The sequence below is a fragment of the Brachypodium distachyon genome, chromosome 2 (genome assembly GCF_000005505.3).
Source record: "Brachypodium distachyon strain Bd21 chromosome 2, Brachypodium_distachyon_v3.0, whole genome shotgun sequence".
NCBI lineage: Eukaryota > Viridiplantae > Streptophyta > Magnoliopsida > Poales > Poaceae > Brachypodium > Brachypodium distachyon.
Genome location: NC_016132.3, coordinates 6,438,923 through 6,462,462, shown reverse-complemented (window position 1 = coordinate 6,462,462; position 23,540 = coordinate 6,438,923). Strand labels below are relative to the sequence as shown.

The 23,540-nt window shown below is 43.6% G+C and overlaps 5 protein-coding genes and 2 non-coding genes across 8 annotated transcripts; 3 read left to right on the top strand and 4 right to left on the bottom strand.

Annotated features, from left to right (window-relative positions):
* Positions 1-560: 560 nt before the first annotated feature.
* On the top strand, positions 561-5,196 carry LOC100841518 (WPP domain-interacting tail-anchored protein 1). The gene is made up of 5 exons (XM_003566086.4): positions 561-1,040; positions 1,574-2,078; positions 2,156-3,312; positions 4,169-4,333; positions 4,765-5,196. Exons 2-5 carry the CDS (start codon positions 1,595-1,597, stop codon positions 4,954-4,956), a joined length of 1,998 nt encoding a protein of 665 aa, XP_003566134.1. The 5' UTR covers positions 561-1,040; positions 1,574-1,594; the 3' UTR covers positions 4,957-5,196.
* A 145-nt stretch (positions 5,197-5,341) lies between these two features.
* LOC100838577 (heme-binding protein 2) lies at positions 5,342-8,622 on the bottom strand. Its single transcript, XM_003566080.4, has 2 exons — positions 8,336-8,622; positions 5,342-5,972 (listed from the first exon to the last, which is right to left on the bottom strand). The coding sequence occupies exons 1-2, from the start codon at positions 8,542-8,544 to the stop codon at positions 5,537-5,539; spliced, it is 645 nt and encodes a 214-aa protein (XP_003566128.1). The 5' UTR covers positions 8,545-8,622; the 3' UTR covers positions 5,342-5,536.
* A 4,853-nt stretch (positions 8,623-13,475) lies between these two features.
* Positions 13,476-18,617, top strand: LOC100843338 (protein DEFECTIVE IN MERISTEM SILENCING 3). 2 transcript variants are annotated; one of them, XM_014899182.2, is made up of 8 exons: positions 13,476-13,636; positions 13,910-13,955; positions 14,070-14,175; positions 15,341-15,563; positions 15,682-15,873; positions 15,968-16,288; positions 16,766-16,982; positions 18,040-18,617. In XM_014899182.2, the coding sequence occupies exons 1-8, from the start codon at positions 13,491-13,493 to the stop codon at positions 18,175-18,177; spliced, it is 1,389 nt and encodes a 462-aa protein (XP_014754668.1). In that variant the 5' UTR covers positions 13,476-13,490; the 3' UTR covers positions 18,178-18,617. The 2 variants fall into 2 exon arrangements, with proteins under 2 accessions (XP_014754668.1, XP_010230664.1); XM_010232362.2 differs by having other exon boundaries at positions 14,061-14,175.
* Positions 18,618-18,784: 167 nt separating this feature from the next.
* Positions 18,785-20,594, bottom strand: LOC100836439. The gene is made up of 3 exons (XM_003566075.4): positions 20,170-20,594; positions 19,236-19,469; positions 18,785-19,083 (listed from the first exon to the last, which is right to left on the bottom strand). The coding sequence occupies exons 1-3, from the start codon at positions 20,427-20,429 to the stop codon at positions 19,074-19,076; spliced, it is 504 nt and encodes a 167-aa protein (XP_003566123.1). The 5' UTR covers positions 20,430-20,594; the 3' UTR covers positions 18,785-19,073.
* TRNAQ-CUG lies at positions 19,967-20,038 on the bottom strand. Its single transcript has one exon. It is a non-coding gene; the product is annotated as a tRNA-Gln (tRNA).
* Positions 20,595-20,639: 45 nt separating the features above from the next.
* Positions 20,640-20,711, bottom strand: TRNAQ-CUG. Its single transcript has one exon. It is a non-coding gene; the product is annotated as a tRNA-Gln (tRNA).
* Positions 20,712-20,831: 120 nt separating this feature from the next.
* On the top strand, positions 20,832-23,311 carry LOC100833057 (E3 ubiquitin-protein ligase SINAT5). The gene is made up of 3 exons (XM_003566066.4): positions 20,832-21,264; positions 22,100-22,486; positions 22,669-23,311. Exons 1-3 carry the CDS (start codon positions 21,052-21,054, stop codon positions 23,026-23,028), a joined length of 960 nt encoding a protein of 319 aa, XP_003566114.1. The 5' UTR covers positions 20,832-21,051; the 3' UTR covers positions 23,029-23,311.
* The last annotated feature ends 229 nt before the right edge of the window (positions 23,312-23,540 follow it).

Below are 23,540 nucleotides of genomic sequence, written 5' to 3'. Positions count from 1 at the left end.
GTTATCAAATGTGGATGAAATGTAGCACAACCAAACATGGGATTGAAGCCTATCTCAGTTGGTTTGTTCTTTGAGGTGAAACCAGACCACTTAGGTCACTTGTGGCATGGTTGTTCGTATTTTCTAAATTTATTTTAGAGGGATCTCTGACTTGACGTTGGCATGGGTGCTCGTATTTTCTAAATTTATTTTAGAGAGGTCTCTGACTTGACGTTGCGCGTTCATAGGGGTGAGTGTACATACTTGGGTGAAAGCTTATGTCTTTAGTGTGTTTACTAAAATAAATAAACGTTGCGTGTTCATAGAATGTTTACTAAAATAAATAAACGTTGCGCGTTCATAGGGTGAGTGTACATGCGTCGGTGAAAGCTTATGTGTTTACGAAAATAAATAAATTTCTGACGCCGATGCAGCTTTCGGGCCGATCGAATCCGGTCCCCCGTTTCGTTAGTGCAACCCACGCGGGGCCACGTCGGCGCCACATCGCCCCCTCGTGCCACGCTCCCCGTCCCAGAACGTTCTACTGAAACGCATCCGCACCGGACGAATCAGCGGAAACGGTAACCAATGCAAAGCCCTCTGCCGTCCCCTCCATTCCTCACAACAAATCCCTCCTCTCCTCAGGGATCGCGACGCAGCACCAGCGGCATCTGCTCCCGATTTCTCTGCGACCTCTCCCCTCCCGATCCAACACCCACAGCAACCTCAGCGGCTCAGCCGTCGCCGACGCCTCCGCCTACAAGCCCACGCCCACCTCTCCCACGCCGCCGCCTGCCTTCGCCTCCTTCGTCGGTCACCCGCTCTTACTGCCCCCTCCACCGCTGCGGCCACGCGCGCCGCCGGCCTCGACAGGGACATCGCCTCCTCTGCAGCGGCGGCGGGAGATCGTGCTGCTCTCCTCGGCGTGATTCACCACGGCCGGTCAACTGCAGCAGCCTCCCCCAACTTCCGGATCGAGCAACTGGTCTTGGCAGCGGCGGAATTGTTCTGGGCAGCGACGGGAGGCAAGCTGCAGAGGAGGGGGACGGGGAAGGAAAGAGGTTCGTTGGCTTCCGATTAGTTCGTTGATGGGATGCGGAATCCCGATCTTGCGCGGGAAGCCCCAAGGCGATTTGGGGCGCGGCTGAAAATGGGGTTTGCAATGGACAATTTGTTGGAGCCCGTTTCTCGGGCATATTTTCCTCAAATAAAGCTATTGGAATCCATTTGGGGCATCTCTTGAGTTGTTCTTACTGCGCTTTGTTATGAAGCTTGGCAAATTCAGCTACCCCGTACCAATTTTGTCATCTACCTACCCAGCCGGCCGACCTGAAGAGTAATCGTGTCTCGTTATAATCAACCAATTTGAGTGTACAAACAAATTTGAGCATAAATTGGGGGTTTATGAAACGAGCCCACCGAGTTGGCATTTGCTAGCACATTGCTTGAGTTTATTCACTGGTAGTGGATATGCGGCTTCAGGCTTTGCTTTTCTTGTTTCTAATACTAGTTCCCCAAATATCGAGATAGACTTGCTTATTTCTCATGCACAACGTCTATATTTGGGTCTTTTACATGATCTAATATGATGCAGGAGCTGTAGAGAAGAGGGATCATGGACTTTGAGAGCACTCATGAGGAGTATTGCTCTCTGTCGCATGGAGATGGATCAAATGGAGTGAGAAACACAGCAGATGCCATATCTAGGATGGAACTCGAAATCCAGTTTGGCTCCGAGAAGTTGTTGAATTTAGAGATGCTAGTGATGGAGGTAGCTCACCGTGCAAACGGCATTGAGCTTTCGATGCTCGACCCCGAGTCACTCTCGAATGAGTCGGTCGAGAAGGCTTTCGAGTTTGATGTCTTGTATGGAATTCTAGATTCTGAAGTCAGGGAGTTGGAGAAGTTAGTTGGTTTTATTCAAATTGATATTAGAAATGTTGGAAAGAAGTTTAACGGGGAAGAGTTGGAGGGCAGGTTGAAAGGTAAGCTGCATGCCGCCACAGCGTCTTTGAAGCAGATGCAGGAGCTGATCGCCGCTATTAGAAGAGAGTTCACAAACTTTGATAAAGCCATAGACCCTTCCCATCATCATGCCGGTATGCTCATAGCATTTTTAGATCCTACCCGTTCTAGTGTTGGCTTTATCCATTTCCTAATGGTTGCATTTTTTCAGGAACTAGTGAAGGTGGTGCATATGAAAATGGACATGATTTATCTCACACAACTATACAGGCTGAGGGCCAAAGAAATGTCCTGCAGATGTTAGAACGGTCAATTGCAAGTGAACTAGATCTTGAAAAAAGGCTATGCGATTCGGGGGCTATTGTGAAAGAACTCGAAATGAAGCTGCATAATGTAGAGCATGAATCAGATTTCTTGGAAGAATCGGCTGAAGCGATTTCTGAACGGATGTTTGCAGCAGAAAATGCTTCTGAGTTGTTCCTTGGAATTTCAAAAGATCTCATTGATAGAATTAATACCATCCAGTCCCATCAAACTGCATCAGGTCGGAGGGAAGCTGTTCTAAAATCAAAGTTAAAGCAAAGCTTAGTGCAATCAAATGCTTCAAAAGGCTCACCAGAGATGATGAAAGATGATAGTGAAAACAATGCCACTTGGGAAGCTGTGCAGAGTCGAAGACTATCGACCTCCGAGTTCTTCACTTTGCAGGATAAGGTTCAGAATCTGGAGGCATGGCTGAGGGAATCTTGCTCTCAGTTGGAGTGGGAAACGATATCAACAGAAGCAAATGAAAAAGAGCAGAATATATCACTGTCTGAGATAGGCACGTTTGAGAATATTATAGGCGATATTAAAGATGCCATTTTCAAAGCTGAAAGCAGAACACAAAATACTGAAGCAAGGTGCGCTGAGCTTACTCACACTAATGTACAACTCAATGGAGAGTTAAACTCTCTTAAGACTCAGGGATCAGATAGGGCATGCTTATTGGAGAAGAAACTTATGGAGTCAGACTCTCAGTTAGAACATGCGAGAGCATCAATTGAGGCTATTGGCGAACAGCAGGGTATGCTAAAGTCTTCAATGTCTGATATGCAACACATGATTGAAGATCTGAAGGATAAGTATTTGAAAGCTGAAAACAGGGCTGAGAGTGCTGAATCGAAATGTATATTGTTGACAGATACTAACTTGGAGCTCTGTGAAGAACTATCATTTCTGAGAGGTCGAGTAGAAAGTCTAGAGAACTCATTATGCCAAGCCAACCAACTGAAGCTGTCCACTGCAAAAGATATTGGTATTAAAACTAAGGCAATCACTGACTTGGTCGCTAAACTTGCATTTGAAAGAGAGCGCCTTCATCTTCAGGTATGTGTGCTTTTATTATGAAAATGTACTACTTTTACTATTTTGTTTTGCGCTGTATGTATAAAGCTTCAATCATATGAATTGTACTATACATGTTTGCTAAAAAATTATGGATAGGTGCTTTGGTGCATTATTATTTTGTGTCTGATTGGCACAATAAGCACTTAGTTGTTCCAATAATTTAGATGTTCTAGGAAAAGGTAGGATAGATTAAATTTAAAACCCTTGTCAGCCCATTTAGGGTTTGGTTACAAACACAAACACAGAAAGGATAAAGAGTCGAATTAGTACTTGAGATTCCTAAGCATCACAAAGTTTGGTCTGGAATCAGGATCTATGATGCTTAGACAGACTGAAGCACTGCTTTGCCATTATATTAAAGTAATTACTGTTGTACTCCCTCCGACAAGTAATTCCGGACGAGGGAGTAGTTCATTTCAAGCAGCCAAAAGAGAGTATGATTGATCACAAACTGATGGTAAGTGGACAGCTGGACAAATGTGTTCAATACTTTATTTGGTAAGGAAAACTTAATATGGTGAGCACTTGTTTAGTGCTAAAGAATGTTTTATTGGAGTCCAAAGTATGGGTTTATACAAGGTCAAGCAATATGCTGCATGTCCGGAATCCATGTTGACATCATGTACTCGATGTAGCACATATTACATGTTTTTAAATGTTAGTCAATTGGACATTACAATGAGCCTAACCTTAATCCATATAGTGCTCGGGAAACCATGTTTGGATATTAGTTTTACACCGTTTACTTACAAATTACATTGTTGCAGTGTATGTACTATGATAATCAGTGTATTGGCTATTTTTGAGCAAGCTCGCTGACTTCTGGCCTGTACAGATTGTTACGCTAACAAAGAAGAACAGGATGTTGGCTAAAAAGTGCAAAGAAAATGTTAACAAAGGTACATCATTGAGCAAAGATATCACTGCTAATGAAGGTGAACTCAGGCCCTCTAAAGCATTGGAAGATGTACTTCTGGCTTCTTCATCACTGCAGACCAAGGTCGGTTGTTCTTGAGATAGATGTTTTGCTTTCTTGTGAAAAAAGTTAAAAACATAGAAGCAGCAAATTTGTGGATAGTAATAACTGATGATAAAAAGGTCTTCTCTTTGTAGAAAATCATTCTTAACCCTGAACTCCACATCCTTGCACCGTGCTATTACTGGGTAATAATAACTGATCATGCAAGTTGTGACTAAAACAACTCTGAATTAACAGCACACACAACTACAATACTTGTGGTTTTTTATGGACGCAAACAGACTTTGGTTATGGGTTAATGTTCACTATGCAACTTCTTTTTATCCCAGTTCTTGTTTTGTTTTTCCTATGTGACCTTTTGGCGAATATGATTTGTGTGCTCTGGTTATACACCATGTAACATCCAAACGTGTCATGCTAAGTAAAACTCACATTTGTGTCTTTGGTCACAGGTGAAGTCAACTGCCGAAACTCCTGGAGAGAACGACAGTGGGATCACTGCTCCACTGGAGGACGAATCTGGCAGTCTTGAGACAGTGCGGTCTATCAAGCCAACTCTGCTAAACTGGAAGTACATTTTCACGGCATTTCTTGTCTTGTTGACTGCCGCTCTTGTGCACCAACTATTACAATCTGCAGTATAGGTCTTGTGTTGTAATGCTGCATATTTGCCTTATCTTATTTCTGCCCGCCTTGTCACACGAAGAGAAAATTTTGGTAAGTAGCCGCAGTCCCAAGTGTCTCAGCCTTTGCACAAACTATGTATTAGGAACCCTCCTTAGGGAATTGTAGACCTGGAACGGTCATTTTCTCCCTCCATGATCTCCTGATACTGAGTTTTTTAGTGGACCGGATATGCGTTGCTTGGAAGCGGAGGACACGTACGATCTGTTTTTTTGTTAGTCCATTAGCATTTCATTAATTTTCACACGTTCTAGGTGTAGATACCATTTGACTCGCAAGATCGTTCTGTTCATGTGATACACGTTGATCTCTTCCAGTTAAAATTGAATACAAACTCGGCTCAAATATCTTCAAATTTGTTTTCAATTAGCTGTATGAATAACTTACAAGTATTTTATTACCCGAGAACTGGAATCATCACGGTGGAAACATTTACCAGTCGCACATTCCGAATGCAAGTTGATTTGCTACATATATACATCATGTACACCGATGCACATTAAACACGGTTTATGGTGATGACACAGGATGCACACCGTTTCAGTAAGTCTCAACACCAGCAGATTTGCAGTCCACATCGAACCAAACCTCATTGACACGGCCAATGATGCGGAAGGGGCTGCTATACTGCGCGACTGAGTAAGCGTTCTCACTTGGGTAGTTTGTGGAGTTTGCCCACGGTGAGCGGCTCAAGCTCATGGCGAGTTTCTTGGCCTCCTCAACGACATTGTTGTCCCGTGCGTAACCTGGGAAGCTCCTGGCAGCAATGCAGTGGCTCGGCCACCTATCTGGACGGAGGTTCAGTTCTGGGAGAGGGACGGGAGGGGAAGCTTGAAAATTTGCTGGCAAGTACAGCCGCACGAAATAGGCTGAGGAGTGCAGAGGCCCTGCGCCAGGAACGATGCTGGTTAGGATAGGGTTCGTCATTCTGATCCTGGAGGAGTTGAGGTTTGCGCCCATCAGGTACTGGAACAATCTGGCAAGGATTCAGGAACAAGGTAGAGTAAAATTAGGACGTAGGGAACAGTAGAGTAAAAGCAGCATAGATGGAACTGATATTCAAATAGGTGAAACAGAGAATATGGACAAACATAACTGTAATCAATAGAGCTTTTTAAAATAAGGTTGATTCATGTAATTAAATGTGCACACAGTGGCCTGCCTGAAAGGCTGGAAGAGAAATAACTTGAAGACTGTAATGCCGTCATAAACTCATAATTCACATGCTTCCATTGAGCATTTGCCCCATACTAATTAAATATTTTCATTCTTGCTAAAATAACATTTAGTAAATTTGTATATCAGATGGGTTGAACTTTTGCAGGCTTAGTTGCAAATAACACTTGGGATCAATCCAATTGATACCTTTTGGATTAGGAATTTCAGAAATTAAGAGATCATGCCTTTCCTCAGTGTCATGCTATAATAACATAAAAAATATTTGCAGATGTATGCAAAATAGACATGACAGGGATATTAATATTAGCTCCTAACATGTTGAGGAGCCCCTACGTAGATGGCTAAACAAAAATGGCAAAAACAGTGTGTTGTTTCTGATTAAGTATTCCTGCAGGCTACAACCCTGGTATTCCTGATAACAGTAAATATAAAATATTTTATTAGGATCATCTCTCCCTGTTCACAACCTATCGGAGCCTATCATAATTTGGATAGCTTAGTTGGAGTTTGGTTTGTTTCATAGATCAAAACGGCTAAGTCAGATCATACGTACTAAAGATATCATTCTATCAGGTCATAGATGAAACCAGCCAAGTCAGATTATAGGTACAAATGGTACTCTAATCAGATTTCAATAACCTAATTCGAGTTCGGTGTGTTTGCTAACTTTTGGGGATTGTCTACAATTGCAACTCATCCAGCATCAAGAATAGTTAATTTTTGTCTGTACTCAATACGATTCACAAATACTCCCTCCGTTCCAAAATATCAAATAAGCATACTACGAAGAACGAAGATATATCATGACAGATTTTATTGTTTTACAGTTATAGATGTTAGTAGATTTTTCTATAAACTCGGTTAAACATTAAGAAATTTGATTTAGCACAAAGCTAGAACATCTTATGTTTAGGAATGGAGGAAGTAGTAGCTATTCAGCCTAAACTCTAACTAAGATTAAAGATTGAATCATTCTCATAATTCATAAACTCGTGTACAGAATTGAGCAATGTTTTTTACTCTCTCCACTCAAGATCACATATTTCTGAACTCTCACGTCTCTACTGAGATGAAAGAGCATCCTGATGAAAGGCAACCAGGAAACCAACCCTGTAACTTCCTCATCCATTTATTGCCAATTCTCCATATCTACACAACAATCGACCCGCGGGGAGCACATCAAAGGACGGAACTCGCAAAATACTAGTATACCATAAGAAATATTCACATACTTGTGCAAAAAAAAGGCACAACTGAGATCTTAATATCAACTCCTAACATTTTGAGAAGCCCCTACGCATGGCTGAACATAAAAAGGCAAAAACAGTGTTTGTGATTAAGTATTGATGCAGGCTACAACCCTGGATATTTCTTGATAGCAGTAAATATAAAACATTTTATTAGGATCCTCTCTCCCTGTTCAGCGCTTTTATGCAGTCAACCTATCAGAGCCTGTCATAATTGGAGAGCTTAGTTGGAGTATGATCTGTTTCACAGATCAAAATGACCAAGTAAGATTATAGGTCCCGACAATATCATTCTATCAGGTCATAGATAAAATCGAATAGGTGCTAACGGTACCATTCTATCATAATTTGGATAACCTAGATGGAGTTTGGTGTGTTCGATAACTTTTGAGGATCTTCTATAATTATGCAATTGGTCCAGCATCAAGAATAGTTATTTTTTTTGTCTCTACTCAAGATGATTCACAAATAATAGGTATTCACCCTAAACTCTACTTAAGATTAAAGATTCAATCACTCTCATTTTGGAATGGCTGATCCTACATTTTATTACGCTACGTGATCTCTTACCAACCCAAATACTTCGCATGTTACAGAATTGAGCAAATGTTTCTTACACCCGCTCTACTCAAGATCACATACTTCTGAACTCTCATGTCTCGACAGAGATGAACACGCATCCTGATGAAAAGTAATCGGGACACCAACCCCGTAACTACCCCAGCCATTTATTGCCCATTTCTCCATCCGTACGCAAGAATCGACACGCCAAGGGAACAAATCGAAGGACGGAACTCACAAGAAAGAACATCCAAGGGGGCCAGATTCCATCTCCATGGACTGCAGGCCCACGGCAACCAATCATGTGATTCAGCGCCAATCGGAGCAATATGTTGGGGGATGGGCGGCGTACCGATGGAAGCCGAGCTTGGTGGCGACGTGGAAGGAGATTTCGTCGGAGGGGGCAGACATCCAGACGGTGTCGCGGTACAGGCGCACCTCGAAGTCCGACTCCTTGTGCACCATCGAATACTGCGGCGTCTCCGCGGCGCGGGCGGCCGGCGACAGCAGCGAGGGGATGAAGAGGAGGAGCAAGAGCATCACCGGACGCTGGCTCGCCATGGCTTTCGCCTCCTCGTCGCCGGTAGCTTCAAGACGAGCTACTAGCTGTGAACCCAGCTTGGGGCTGATTTTACTAATCGAGCTAACGAGTCGAGTTGAAGCGAGCCAATCAACTAACAACTCACTCGAGGACTAAAATAAGAACGTCTAATCTATTTTGTGACTAGCCCCGCACGCCTCCTTCCTCGCCGCCGCCGGGGCGCCTCCTCCCCCAGCCTCCCTCACCACCTCCGGCGCGCCCACCCTCGGCCCTACCCCCGGCTTCTCCCACCGCCGCTGGCGCGACCCGGCCCCACGCCCACCCCCGCCGCTGCCGGAGCGCCCCGCCCCAACCTCGTAGAAGCGATTGGAGTTGAGGTGGAGGAAGGCGAGGTCGGGGAGGGGAAACCGGCCAGATCGGCGCGGTTGAGGTCGATGCCGACGAAGACGAGCGGCGCGCCGAGGATGGTGGGGTGCGGGGCGCAGAAGATGTTGGGGCGACGCGGAGCTGCGGATTTGGGAACGCGCACGTCGGCGGCGGGTACAGCCGTCCACTGCTGGGTCACGGCCATGGTGGAGGCCAGCGCGAGGAGGCGGCGTGGCGGTCCTCCAACTCCAGGCGTCGAAGACGGCGAACAACCTCCCGGCGTGACGGAGGCGGCCTGGCGGTTCCGGCCCTTGCCACGCCTGCAGTAGGCCGCGAAGCCCTCCCCTAATTCCTCCGCCACCTCCTCCATCGTCCTATACTCCTATCCGCATGAGCAACAACAGTGCCAGTGGTGGTGGGGCGGCTGGAACCAGGGGAGGAAGAAGAGGGTCCATTGGAATACTCCGCAACATCTGCTCCTACCTTCCTGATCCCCTGGTCATCTTCCGGCTGCAAGGTCCTCAAGGAAGAGGTGCGGGACTCCACCCTGATCTTGTTGGATGTAACTGTCGCTGGCGATGGATGTAACATACTAACATTGGTAAGTTTTCATATACTACTTCTATCTTTGTTGAATGTAACATTGAGTGAATTGAGTGAGTTAGATGGTATACTTCTCTTGTTGGATGTAACTTCAATTTTAAATGTTACTTTGAGTGAGTTAGATGTAGATTCCATGCCAGGAATTACTTTTGAGTGATTTAGATGTAAATTCCATGCCAGGAATTACTTTTGAGTGAGTTAGATGTAATTTCAAGATATGTGAGTTACTTTCATGAGTTCACTACATGTAGTTTTGATGTGGTAGATAAGTGCCTTTGTTGAATTTCGTGCTGGATTGTATGTATGAAATGATGAATTTCAATGGTTCTTAGCAAACTTTGTTTGTCTTTTTGCTGAATGTAATTTGTGTGGTACTTTTTTGGGGATAGATTTGTTTCATGGAGATACTGAGGTAGCTGGAGGAGGAAAAAAGCCGTGTAGTCGAGGGAGAAAAAAAATATGTGGCAGTCACGTGGGGGGCACAACAGAGGAGATACATGCTTCGGTCGAGAGGAGAAAAAAAGGCCGAAAGTGAGACGTATGTCTTTGGTGTGAACGTGGGACCAGAGAAGGATACTGTTGGGACTGCTTTCTCTTGTGGGCTTCTTGCATGCAATCTGGTCGGGACGCACTTTTTACTCTAAAAAGTGCGAGCGCATTGTGTAGACCGGCCCAAAAAAGAAAAAGAAAAATAAACTAACAACCCGATCGATAATAATAACAAGTAAAATTAGTTCCAAGCCATCCCTCCCTCCCATTTTATATGTCGTTTTAGGAAAAACTCTAATACCAAGGAGGACTTTAAGAGGCTGAGAACTCTAATACCAAGAAGGACTTTAAGAGGCCGAAAAATAGGCCTGATAGGTAGCAATGGCGTGGCTGAACAATGCTTTGGTTCAATCAATCAGCCACTAATGGACATGCACGCGTAGCTGCATGGCTGAGCGCGCCCTTTAGTTCAATCAATCAGCCACTAATGGACATGCACGCGTAACTGCCTGGCTGAGCGCGCCCTTTACTGCCGCTGGGCTGCCTGGCTTTGCTGGCCAATAATGGTGATGCATGCAAGAGTTAATGTTGCAAATGCCGGAGCGTTTTCTCGGTGGTGGAGTAACTTAGGCTAACAAGACAGTTAATTTGGGAAAATTTTGAAAACCTAAAACGGCATATAAAATGGGAAGAAACGACATATAAAATGGGAAGGAGGGAGTACTACTTATATGAAGTTACGAGTTTTGAGCTCACAAACATAAGTGTCTTTTTATCTTTATAGTCGTGATAAACTTTGTGATACCGCCAAAAACATTTCATAATTTCTTCATTTCTATTTTGCTTTAGAATTTAGAATAGTTTCTCCCTATGTTTCCACTCCTCTTATTTTGTGATTGATTTATTAACTTTGTATTATTTTTACAGCTTGTTTGGTGCCCCTCATTTCATTTGGTAGAAATGAAATAAAATTTTCATAAGATTTATTTTCGTTGAATTTCAATTCCAAATTCAAAAAGCATATTTGTTTGCCACATGGATTTGTAGAATAAGAGACAATTCCAAAGAAATGATACCTTTTAGAAGCGAATTGGGGTAGGTATGGTATGATTCCGTGAAATTTCAAATTGAATTCATATATTCGATTTTATGCCAGCCAAACAAGTTGGTTCGTGGAATTCAAAATGAACTCTAGGATTCCAAGCCTAGCAACTGTTGCTTCAATCCACAAAATTCTGTCAAAATTTCATCCCTCAATTCAAAATTAAGAAAATCTAGTAAAAATCATTTATTCTACGGAGTACAACTGAATAAGTCGTTTATTCTACAATTCAAATTTAAATTAGAACTGAATAAGTCGTTTATTCTACAACCGTTAGTCCAAGTAAGCTCAAAACTTAACAGTGGACATATGAGATCATTTGTGTATTTATGTATATTTTTTATTTCTTGTGTTCAAATTGAAAAAACTGGAATGTTTCAAGAATTTACAAATGAGCTTAATTGTTTGGTGTAAATTTTTGCGATCACTTTTACCAATGGTTACAGAGTAATGGACGTGCGCTTGATTTAACAGTATAAAAAAACACTTGTTTAACCGTACACTTAGTTCATCATAAATATCCTGCAAGGTGCGAGACATACAATACACTGATAATAACACGATGCATTTTATGGTATAATTTAGAACCTTATAGCTAATAAAGCCAACCATAACACAACTTTCAATGTTGCTACACCACTAACGGCCATCGGATACCACATCTCTTGATCTTCTAACTTACGTTTTGCAACTTCAAGCTTCAGTTTTGATCTTTTTTCAAATTCCTTCTCACCCCACTCCTACCTCTAGCCTTGTCATATACAACCTTGTTTATTTCTTTTACTGACTTCATCTTCTCTTTCTCCACTTTCATCACCTCTTCCTATCAAATCAGAACATGATGCTTCGATAGCATTGGCTCTTTTTGTGCGGCCGATGTGGATCAACTCATCACACAAATCGCACGTCTCCTCATCCTAAGCAAAGAGGATGATCAAATCAAGCATAACCACGAAAATTGAATAAAAATACAATTCACAAATCTCACCTCATATGAACAATTTAGGAACCTACACCTTGTGTCAACATCATCAAACGCGACCCACCTCTAGTCAAATCTAATGCTTTCATGTCATTTGGGTACCATCGTTCGTACCGCATAGTTGGGATCTTTGATGTACATGGATAGGTTTCCCTTGAAACCACGACCATCATGCTTAGGAAAGAGCTTTGACAAATTCCTGCAAAATCGACATGTATTGGTGCCACTGTGCTGCTTGATGCACTCAAACCTCATGAATCACCATGCAATAGTGTAATTCCTCACCAGTCGCACTTCACCCATGGCTTGCTCCCTACGACTTTCAACAGTGGACGGAGAGAGAGAGAGAGAGAGAGAGAGAGAGAGAGAGAGTTTGGTTGCAACCGTGTAACGAGCAAGGCACGACATGGACATGTCAGCGTTCTCATGGCAACTTAGATGACGTGGGTAACCTTAAATGCGGTTTTCTTATATCATTTATGCCGTTAGATGGTCTAACCGGTCAATGCGGATGCCCTATGGAAATTTAGAAGAAAACATGTGGTTTTTTAAATTTCCTCCAAAACATGTGATTACATATCGATTATGTGTTATGGAACCCCAAATCACTAGTTTTTCTTAAGTGACCACGGACTACTGGCCCGTGCGCCCTGCAGCCGTCGGAGTGCTTTAGTATACCCTAGCGACTGGCGTCACCGCCGGTGCGTCGATCCGCCCCCACCAACTACCCCCGCCTCTAAGATGCCTCGCCGTTCCCATTTTTACTTGTCGGAATATCGCTGCAGCCTCCACCCGGCCCAGAGTTGGCTTTGGCCATTAGTTTTTGAGGTACGAGGTCGTTTACATCAAGCGATTAGCTCTGCTTGCGCCATAGCGGGGATCACCAGAGTAGAGGGAGAGACTATGCCTTTGATTAATTTTTGATTGGGGAGAACGAAATAGGAGCCGCTTGTGCTTTTAGCATGTTGGGTGGATGGACGGGATTTTTGGGGGAGAAAATGAGGGAGTTAGAGAATAAGGAGTCGGATGCTTGGTTGAAATCCTTTTCGAACTGTTGATTATACATATATAATCAATTTCGTTTGCCAAAACTAGTGGGTTTACTTTAAATTTGTGACATGGTGACGTTGCAAACAATGAAAATCTCATTTACTCTTTTGTTTGATTGTTCTCGGTTCCTCTTTCGCGAAAAAAAAAAAGGTTCTCAGTTCATCTGGTTGGGTGCCAAAACAGATTGCTCTTAATCGACTCCACGACATAAAACAACATCGCATGTCTTGTGGTTTTTTTGTTTTTTGTCCAGCATCAAGAATAGTTACTTTTTTTTATTGATTTTTTGTTTTTCTGTGCGGAAAATAGCCTTTTGATTTGCTTTTTTCTTTTTTTTTTCATCAGAAGTAAAAGCAGAAAAGCAAACTGACCAAATGCACCCTTCCTTCTATGGACAACTAGACCACCAGCACCAGGTCAGGTCTCGCAGGCTCGCTCCGTGGCTCGTCTTCCTCCTCGCGCCAGCGCCGCCACCGCTGCCGAGCGCCCCAGCCCCCTATCTCGTCTTCCTCCACCGAAGGTTGATCTCCCCTCTCTCTCCCGACCGTTTCTCCTCCCATCACCCCACGAACGGATTCCGCCCATTAGCTCCCCGTTTCATCTTCCCCAATTCATAACTGAGGCGAAAATCAAGGTGGGGCGGCCGCCCTACCTTGCCCTGCCGGGTCCTCCGCCCGTGGGTTTACAGATGCACACCCTTGTACCGCTGTAGCTCCGCCCCTGGCGCTCCTCATACGCGCAGTTGTTTGAGCGTATTTGGGGTTTTCTAAACCTTGCCTGTTCTCTGTTCCAGCATGGAGACTCCACTGGCTAATCAGATAATTGTTTTCAACACCAAGGTGTGCTTCATATTCTTGGGCTTCATTTTTGCCAGTTCAGTTCAGTATTCCGTGCAATGCTGTGAGGTTATTCCTGCATATTAGTGTTGATGGAATTCCTTGCAGATGATGCAGGAAGGGCTGCAGAAGCTGGGGCAAAAGCTCAACCACCATGAGGGGAACATCAAGTTGCTCAAGTCTGAGATTGATGTCATCGAACAGTCTATTGCCGACCTGAGTAGTAAGATGTTGACATGCTTTGCCACCTAGAATTTATGTATTTGGTTATGCTATTGTCTGTGAATGCTGTTTATTGGTACCATCCAGTAGACCATGTAACGTTACAATTATGTGGTGGCATGTTAGTCAAGCATTAAGTTGTCTAGTTCTTGGTAGTTCAGCCTGTTATTTATGGAACTTTATTTGCCAACATTCATATCTAGTTCTGTTTCGAACAACACTAGGTATCTTGTGGTTTGAAATCATTTAAAGAGAAGCTCACAATGTTCAGGCCTGAGAGGACATCCTTGCGAGTCTCGAATCCTGAATGGTTGGTGTATCAAAAGGCTAATAAGGTGCTTGCATACGCCTACTAATGAGGCACATGCCCTGTAAAAATGACCATCTTGTTTCAAAGCTGAAAATGCTGTGTTAAAAGCACACATGCAAGTATAAAAAAATTCTTGAAAAACATGCGCTTCCATGATTAAGCTTGCTGTACATCTATGCAAAAAATTTACTACCTCCAGTCCAATTTAATTGTCGCAGGTTTAGGCAAAACTTACCTAATCCTGCGACAATTAAATTGGATTGGAGGAAGTACTTTAACTTCATTGTACTTTGTGAGATACGAAATAGAAAAAAATCTTTTATGGAGTACCTTGATCGGTTTGAACTTGAAATTTTGTATGGACATACACCACAAGTTCATATTTTCACACGGTGTTTCCAGATTTTCAAAAGATGACCATTTTTACACGATTTGCCCCCTTGCTAGGTCAATATAAGTAAATTAATATTAGGTCAACTTAGCTGCAGAAAATTGTAAATTTGGACAGCACTTATGGAGTAGCCATAGGATTAACCAATTGATGTCCCTCTGTTAAAAAAAACCAATTGATGTCTCTGATAAAAAAACATGCCAAATTTGTTGTCGATTTTGGAATATGTTTGGTTGAGCATTGTTGTTGACCTCTATTTGCTTGTTTTTTGTTAGCACCACAGTCGCCACATTGCATGGAATGGCTGATTTGTTTAAGCGACATTAAATGCCGTGGCACATTAGCAATTTAGCATCATAATGTGCAGCTAATATGTGTGTCACTTTGAAACAAAGTTAGGGTTGTCATGTACTTCTCTTAATCTATTGCCCCTGGTTATATGCTGAACCCTGAAACCATTTCCAGTTAAACTTGGGAAGAAGGCTGTAAATGCAAATAATGGGACATCAGTTCAAGAAGCTGACCAGCGTGTTATTCAAAGCATATGTCATCAGGACAAGACAGCTGCTTCGATTGTGTGTGAGTTGAGGAACCGTCATTCTGTGCAAGCATCAAAGGTCCCACAGCTGAAAGATGTCCTTGGTGTGGTGGCTACCTTGGGTAAAGTAAATGATGATAATCTAAGCAGGTCAATTTTTATCTTTGTTTTGCATTGAATGTAGTGCCTCTATTGGTGCTAATTTACATGACATTTTATGTTTGTTTACGTCTGCTGGTATCTGTTTGTTCTTGTAAATTTGTGACAGCATACTATCAGAGTACTTGGGAATAGAAAATATGCTTGGTCTTGTTTGCAAGACTTATGATGGTGTCAAGCTTCTTGAAACATATGACAAAGAAGGCACCATTGATAAGACCTGTGGCATTCATGGTCTGAGTCGCTCAATTGGAAAGTTTCTTGATGGGAGATTCACTGTGTTTAGTCTTGAAAACATGAGGTGCCATTTTAATTTTTAGTGTTCCCGTTCTCTCTTGGACTCAGTAACTCAACTGTATGGTTACTCAAGTATTATACACTTTTACGCTCTGCAGGCCATTTCCTGGAGATGTCATGATTGATGATCCGCAGAGATGGCTAATGTTGCATAAACCAAGGTTGCCTAGCGGGGAGTCTCCTCCTGGTTTTCTGAATTTTGCAGTAAATATGATACAATTGGACCAGGCATACTTGAGTTATCTCACACGTAATGGTCAAGGTCTTAGGGAAACTCTGTTTTACAGTTTGTTTTCTCATTTACAAGTTTATGAGACTACAGCTGATTTGCGGCATGCTATTCCCTTCATAAATGATGGTGCTATTTCTTTGGATGGTAGTATATTGAGGCCTAATGGTTCATTCTGCCTCGGTGATAGGTACACAAATATACAGCTCATCCCTTTACATCTCTTCATAATGTTAATGATGGATCACAGTGTTTGAGTCTTGCAGACTGTCATGATTACTGTGTCCATTCATGAGTATAGTTATTTCGCTTCTTGTAATAACATATTTGGTAAAATCAGGATTGTCTGTCACAAGCTCAAATTATCACACTTGATACAGGTAGCCATGAAATGTTAAATGAAACAATAATATTGATTCCAGTAAAATTTTATACAGTAAAGCTACAATCACTTTGCGTTTTTTATTTATAATCCTCATGAAATGAAAACGTTAGTTTTCTCTGTTCTTAAAAATGGAATCTCACTTCCCTACACAGTTGTATTACCCTGCTTTATGTACTCAAAGAAGTTCATTTACGCTAATATGACTGTCGGTATTGCTCTTTCTATGCTAAAATGTATACGTCATAACTTTTTTATTATTGTTATTACCAATGACTGTTGCAGGAGAAGTGTAGAAGTGAAATTTGCTGTTTTAAGCCTTGGGTCGTATGCCCCTTCAAGTATTATTTCTGAAATGGAAGAGCAAATAAAACTGAAGAATTGGGAGAAGGAAAGGCTTGTTGAGGATATAAAAATACAGGAAGATTTGTGGAAGCAAGTTAAGGACTTGTTCGAGAAGCAAAAGAAGCAGCTTATGGAATATCTTGCTCAACCATCACCGGTAAAGATGCATTTACAGTAGCGATTTATTCTCCTTAAACTTCAGCTACTTCCTAAATCATAGCTTCCCTAGCACAAACTGGTGATTTACCATATTCAACATTTCAATCCTACATGCTGCATCAGTAATCTGCTGGTTTCAAAGTGATATCTCAGACATGCAATTCACATGATAACATGATTGGATGATACTAATAGTCTGATAGCCTTTGGTTCCTGTACTGTACTTATATAGTTTAATCATTGTTTTTACAAATGCATACATCCTTGATTCTCACATACACAAATGCTTTATCTACACTGCTGTTGTTCATTAACTGTGTTCGGTTTTGGCAAAATTAAATTTTAAGGTGCTGCACAAGTGCACTTTACTCTGACCTATTCCAAAATTATGGGAGTAGCACTTACAGGCAGATAATTAATAGAGGTCCTAATAGATCAGTCCAAATCTAAACAGAAAAGTCCAACGTTAATCCAAATAAATTGCTGTAATCCATATCCAACCAAGCTCAGTATGCTGATGTCCAAATCAAGGTCCACAAATATCCTAATCCAATTGGACTTTGATAAGCTGACCACCTTGCTGTTGTGCGCCTTGTCACCGAGGATCCTGTCCTCTAGCTGATCCTGTCAGCACAATGTAGACCTCAAAATGGCCCTCAGGTGCATAACCATCGTCAAGGAGAAAGCTGGCACATAGCTCATCATCGTCTGCCAACACCAATAAACCGGAGCTTCACGCTGATCTGTTTAGGTGACCACCAAGGTGACATACCAGCAGTCGAGCAAAGGACAAGAACATTTACATGTGTAACTTTTTTTGGCATTTGAAAACCCCTTTTTTTTCACCCTGCTCCTGGGTGCAACTCTAAATTGCCCACACCAAGATATATATATGTCTGTCAAATTTTTTTTATGTGTTCTCATGTTGCATGTCATTCAAAGTTCTACCCTTTCATTTACTGTAGTAGTTACTTGTGGTAGGACAAACATATGGCGTTTTTTCTTGTCCAAAATGCTGATATGATGATGGACCTGATGCGCTTCCCTTTCTGCAGAGGTTGCAGGGTTCACCAACAATTCGCTCACCAGCAACTCCAGGAAGTAATCCATTCGCGGTAACTCCTCGGATTAATCCATTTGCAGCATCTCCTGGAAGTAATTCATTTGCAGTCAAGCCTCCCCACATGCGCTGATAGTATAACCATTTAACTGTAATTTCCCTTTTCCTGGGAGTTCGGCATGTGGCTTCATTTCTGCAGAACCAATTGTGTTCTGCGACGTTCCTTATGCCAGTTTCCAGTGCACAGTAGAGATGCAACTAGGTGTAAGTACACGACCAACTTCTGTCCATAAGTTTGGTGTCTCTCTTTGCTGTTCGCAAGAGATGCCTTATTTTGTTAGTTTTTTTTTACTTTCACCAAATTGAGGAAATGAACTGATGGAACATGGAAATGTGATCTGCTTTCGCCCTTAGCTGATTGTAATGTGCTTCATTTCTGAACCATCCCGCTGGAAGATGGCAGCAGCTTTTGTTTCTTCCAATCATGTATGGGCAATGATGTAACGAATCAGCTTATTACCATTGAGGTAGCATCGGTTAGTGAAACATAACCATCTTGGTTTCTTACTGACAGCTCTATTGGCTATTCTGATTATTCCATGGTCTGATGTTTTGTTGTTCAATGTCATCATCAAATCTTCCTCACCACGCATGTTGGCGACGAAACTCTAAATGGTCGTGAACAGTACCATGTAATCATGTTCGAACGTCGAGTGGCTAGAAAAACAACAGAAACCACATACTCACAAAGTGCAATTCGATTAATTCCAGAAATTTTCTGACGACCGTTTGCTGTTACACTTGGCAAAAAGATGCAAACCATGAGTGCCAGACTGCCAGGACAGCACTGGAGCATATATGCCGTCGAATCTGAGCTATGAAACTTCGTGACGGGGGTCGATTCTGCAGACTGGATTAGTTCCAGCACAGCTAGAACAAGCTGGCCTAGCTAGATAATGCCAAGCCTGAAACAGAATCTGAAAAGCTGGGTGACGCAGATTGCCTTCTCCCACTCGTTCTTGGGCTAGATCATTTTTCACTGCAAGATGCAAAGCCATGTGAATGCGAGATCAGCATGCCATCAGCTGCTGATATTCAATCCAATTCAGTGGATTATGTATCCAGCCTAATGTTAGATCCCTGTGGCCCTATAGACGTGTGCATATGCTTCATCAGTCATCACAGGCGTACCTTTTGTTCTTCTTGTTGGAGGGGGCTAATTTCCTTCCCTTGCCGGCGATAACGTCGTCCATGCTCTGGCCATAGCGCCGGTAGCGGCCGCCGGAGGCGACGAAACCTGGGCACGGCCGGTAGGCCTTGATGGGCCACCAGCCGAACAAGGGGACGGCGGCTATGCCGCCCATGATACGCCCTTCGCCGTTGCAGCCCCTCTCCGTTTCCTCCCGGCCACAGCCCTTGCAACCCCTGTGCACACGCAGTTGCCAGGAGAACCGTTGGAAGCACACCATTATTTTCGTTTTTAATTTGAAAATACAGAATATGCTGAATTAGAGATGAATCTACAGAGTACAGACGAGCCTGTCTCAAACTGAATTCGAGCTTCACGTAAAAAGGTCTCTTTTCATCTTGGTTAAAATTACAAAGTAGATTAGGAAGTTGAAAAAAAAATGGTATTCGGAGTACTAGATAATTGACCGCCAAAAGGGAGATACATACCTTAGCTAATACACAATTATGTTCGTTTTTTATTTGAAAATGCAGAATATGGACCAGACTGAATTCGGGATGAATCTACAGACTACAAGCCTGTCTCAAACTTAATTCGAGCTTCTCGTCTTTCTTTACTAAAAAAAAGGTCTCTTCTCATCTTGGTTAAAACTCAGAGTAGATTTGAAAGTTGAACGAATAAATGGTACAATTGAAAGGGAGCTAAGAAACATACCAAAAAGGGGGAGAATGCAAGGTTCCACCGAGACTTGAACTCGGGTTACTGGATTCAGAGTCCAATGTCCTAACCACTAGACCATGGAACCATTTGCGAATTATCTTTTAAATAAGTATTTTTTATTATCTAATGTAGATTTTCATTCTTACAAGTCCATGCGAACAACTAAACATCGACACACAGTAAAACACCCGAACAGAATCGAATCGTATACAGTACCTGAAGTTGGGGTCATCCTTGTAGCTGACGGGCGCAGCAGAAGCAGGGAGCGCCTTTGCTGGGGAATCCCCCTCTTGTTTGGTCACGACTGAAGGAGACGAGGAGCTGCAGATAAGGTTGCCTCTTGCTGGAGCGTGCTTCTTGTACTGCAGCGGCAGAGGAGACGCAGAAGAAGAAGAAGGAAAGGAGGAGGAGAGGAAGAGGGGGCTGTGGAGAGGTGGAGGAGGGGAAGGGAGCTGCAGCCAGAGGGAGGCCGCCATTTCGGGGTCTCGACTGCTCCTCCTGCCACTCCCCGTGCTTCGCTTCGCTTCTTTACCCCTGGATAGGGATCGAGAGATCTGAGCCAGGGGAAGAAGAGGAGATTTGGAGGTTGAACTGGGAGCTAGGCGCGTGGTCCGGAGGCCTCCTTGTGCTGAGAGCCTGAGATAATGCACGGTGGAGTCAAAAAAACAGGGGAAAATAAAGAAAAAAGGTTCCACCGAGACTTGAACTCGGGTTACTGGATTCAGAGTCCAATGTCCTAACCGCTAGACCATGGAACCTTTTGTGCTTGTAACTTTCAGTTAAATTATTTATTGGCAGGGTCACTTGATCAGAGTCTGGCTCCGGGTACTCTTTTCGTTTTTTGGCAGGTCTGGGTAGCGTCGATATGATCGTAGGGAGTGCTCGTGCGGTCGTGCGGCTTCATCGCGCAATTTTAGACCTCCCCCGGAATCCGCGGCGCGAGCCCCGCCTCCCCGCACAGGCGCACCGCCCCCAAGCCCGGGCCACAAAGCGCCGGAGCTGCAGCCAGCCTTGGGCCTCCTCCCCCCATTCGCCCGCAGCCCTAGCCCCGGAGCGCGACGTGACGTGTTGTTCGTGGCGGGCGCGTGCGGGCGCGCCATGGACGTGGACAGCGTCGAGTGCCTCTCGCTGCCCGACGCTGCCATGGACGCGGACGACGTCGGCCTTGCCATCCACACCCACGGCGCGCTCCTCGCCGCCTCCCGGGCCGCCTGCCCCAAGGGCGCCGCCGGGGTCGCGCCGGGGAGCAGCGTGCACGAGCTGCTCGAGTGCCCCGTCTGCACCAACTCCATGTACCCGCCGATCCACCAGGTGCGTGGGAGGTGTTCTTGATTAGGCCCTGGCGCTCGGTGCGCTGTATCTGCGTGTGCTGGGACATCGGGACTCAGGGTCAGGACCATTCTTGGGCTCGAATGGGGATCTGGGTTTGGGAATCGGGCGGGTTAAAGGAATTTCGTACCATGATTCTTCTGTCGATTCGAGTCCCTTCTGATCTTGAATTTCCTACGGCGAATTACTACACCTTCTACTAGTTTAGAATTTTGGGGATCTTGACTCCATTGCTCATATGGGATCATTTGGGCGACTTGTTCTGCCGTAAACCAAAAAAAAGTTTTTGTGTTGACTTAGCAATTTACAGATAGTTGTTTATTCCTTGTATTGTTGTTCTTTTTCTTCAAAATCCAACTGCTTATTTCGTTTGGTGGATCCATAATATAGTGGTGTAGAGTACATTAAGCAGATATATACCAGAGTTGATGCAGTTATATAAAAAAGATCGACTATAGTTTTAGTCATAGGCACTAGAATTGTGTAGCAAATACTCCTCTATTTTCAAACATGAACAGATGTAATTTTAGTATCTAGTCGTGCAATTGCGTTGGGAATTCGGCTAGTAAATTTAAAAGGGAATTATTGAATGCCGTATTGATATCTTGATCCGTCTGCAAGATAAACACTAAAATTTATAATCAATTCGGGTCATATACTTGGTTATCAAAATAAACATGGAGATATGTATGCTAATAGCCGATCTATAGATCTTTTTGTGTGTTGAATGAATCTAGTTGTGTGCAATTGAAGAACCACGTGCATTATGCAGTGCTGCTTTTGGATAAGGCTCTTATCTCTTTGATTGCATTTACAGTGCCAAAATGGACATACTTTGTGTTCAACATGCAAAGCTAGGGTGCACAATCGTTGCCCTACTTGCAGACAAGAGCTCGGTGATATCAGGTGTTTGGCACTGGAGAAAGTAGCCGAATCGCTTGAGCTTCCCTGTAAGTACTACTCTTTGGGGTGCCCAGAAATCTTCCCATACTACAGCAAGATAAAGCATGAACCGCAGTGCAGCTTTAGACCATATAATTGCCCTTACGCTGGTTCTGAGTGTTCTGTGACCGGCGATATCCCTTATCTTGTCGACCATTTGAGGGATGATCACAAAGTTGATATGCATAGCGGCTGCACATTCAACCATAGATATGTCAAGTCCAACCCAAGAGAAGTCGAAAATGCCACCTGGATGCTGACGGTAAGTATCAAATAGTAAGATTGTGTTATCTTGTTCCACTTTAATGCAATGTACCTGGATATAAGATCATGCCTCGCACTCACATATGTAAGTTGTTGATACCAGAGCTATGTAAGCATGTTATGTGCATTTAAAATCTTCTAATTAAGTTCCACACATTGAATTGTTTTGTTTTTGAGTAGGTGTTTCACTGTTTCGGGCAGTACTTCTGCCTGCACTTTGAGGCCTTCCAGCTTGGGATGGCACCAGTATACATGGCCTTCCTCCGTTTCATGGGGGACGAGAATGAGGCGAAGAATTACAGCTATAGCCTCGAGGTCGGTGCAAATGGCAGGAAGATGGTATGGGAAGGCACCCCGAGGAGCATCCGGGACAGCCACCGGAAGGTGCGTGACAGCCACGATGGCCTCCTGATCCAGAGGAACATGGCGCTGTTCTTCTCAGGAGGCGACCGGAAGGAGCTGAAGCTGAGGATCACCGGCCGGATCTGGAAGGAGCAGCAGACCCCGGATGGCGCCTGCGTACCAATTCTCTGTAGCTAAGCAATGAAAGTTCTTCAAGGAAAAAAAGGGTTCGATAACATTTGACTGGATATCGTGTCGCCATGCCCTACTTTTTTTGTACGGTCTGAGGTGACGTTTCATGTTTTTGTCTTTGTTCAGCAAAATTAGGAGGGTAGGATGATCTTGTAAAGTAAATTGTGTATATATATGGCATCCCACATCTTATTACAGGTTGGCTCAACGAGCTGTATGATGTCTTCGATCGTGTTTCAGCAGTAACCTGTATTCCTACTGAACTCCATCAGTGTTACAACTTGAGAAGGAAACTGGAACTAGTATTTCTTAGTCAGCGAATTTGAGATTCAACCATCGTGTATGATTTGGAGCCCTAAGTTGACAGTGAAACAGGGTTCCTTGTCAAGATGGCGATGTGTCTCGAACGGCCAATTTACCTTTGACCGTGCCTGGAGCGGCAGACCAGAATCTTGTAGGAACTTCATAGTGAAGTTAGGACTAGGAGGCGATGGAGAAAGGATACTACTACTGCAACA

Excerpts from the sequence above, each read along its gene's own strand:
- LOC100841518 (XM_003566086.4), top strand. The coding sequence starts at position 1,595 with ATGGACTTTGAGAGCACTCATGAGGAGTATTGCTCTCTGTCGCATGGA. Across the intron at positions 2,079-2,155 it reads CCCTTCCCATCATCATGCCG|GAACTAGTGAAGGTGGTGCA; the intron begins GTATGCTCATAG and ends GCATTTTTTCAG. Across the intron at positions 3,313-4,168 it reads GAGAGCGCCTTCATCTTCAG|ATTGTTACGCTAACAAAGAA; the intron begins GTATGTGTGCTT and ends TGGCCTGTACAG.
- LOC100838577 (XM_003566080.4), bottom strand. The coding sequence starts at position 8,544 with ATGGCGAGCCAGCGTCCGGTGATGCTCTTGCTCCTCCTCTTCATCCCC. Across the intron at positions 5,973-8,335 it reads ACCAAGCTCGGCTTCCATCG|ATTGTTCCAGTACCTGATGG; the intron begins GTACGCCGCCCA and ends AATCCTTGCCAG.
- LOC100843338 (XM_010232362.2), top strand. The coding sequence starts at position 13,491 with ATGCACCCTTCCTTCTATGGACAACTAGACCACCAGCACCAGGTCAGG. Across the intron at positions 16,289-16,765 it reads TCATTCTGCCTCGGTGATAG|GAGAAGTGTAGAAGTGAAAT; the intron begins GTACACAAATAT and ends TGACTGTTGCAG. Across the intron at positions 16,983-18,039 it reads ATCTTGCTCAACCATCACCG|AGGTTGCAGGGTTCACCAAC; the intron begins GTAAAGATGCAT and ends CCCTTTCTGCAG.
- LOC100836439 (XM_003566075.4), bottom strand. The coding sequence starts at position 20,429 with ATGGCGGCCTCCCTCTGGCTGCAGCTCCCTTCCCCTCCTCCACCTCTC. Across the intron at positions 19,470-20,169 it reads AAGGATGACCCCAACTTCAG|GGGTTGCAAGGGCTGTGGCC; the intron begins GTACTGTATACG and ends GCGTGTGCACAG.
- LOC100833057 (XM_003566066.4), top strand. The coding sequence starts at position 21,052 with ATGGACGTGGACAGCGTCGAGTGCCTCTCGCTGCCCGACGCTGCCATG. Across the intron at positions 21,265-22,099 it reads TGTACCCGCCGATCCACCAG|TGCCAAAATGGACATACTTT; the intron begins GTGCGTGGGAGG and ends TTGCATTTACAG. Across the intron at positions 22,487-22,668 it reads ATGCCACCTGGATGCTGACG|GTGTTTCACTGTTTCGGGCA; the intron begins GTAAGTATCAAA and ends GTTTTTGAGTAG.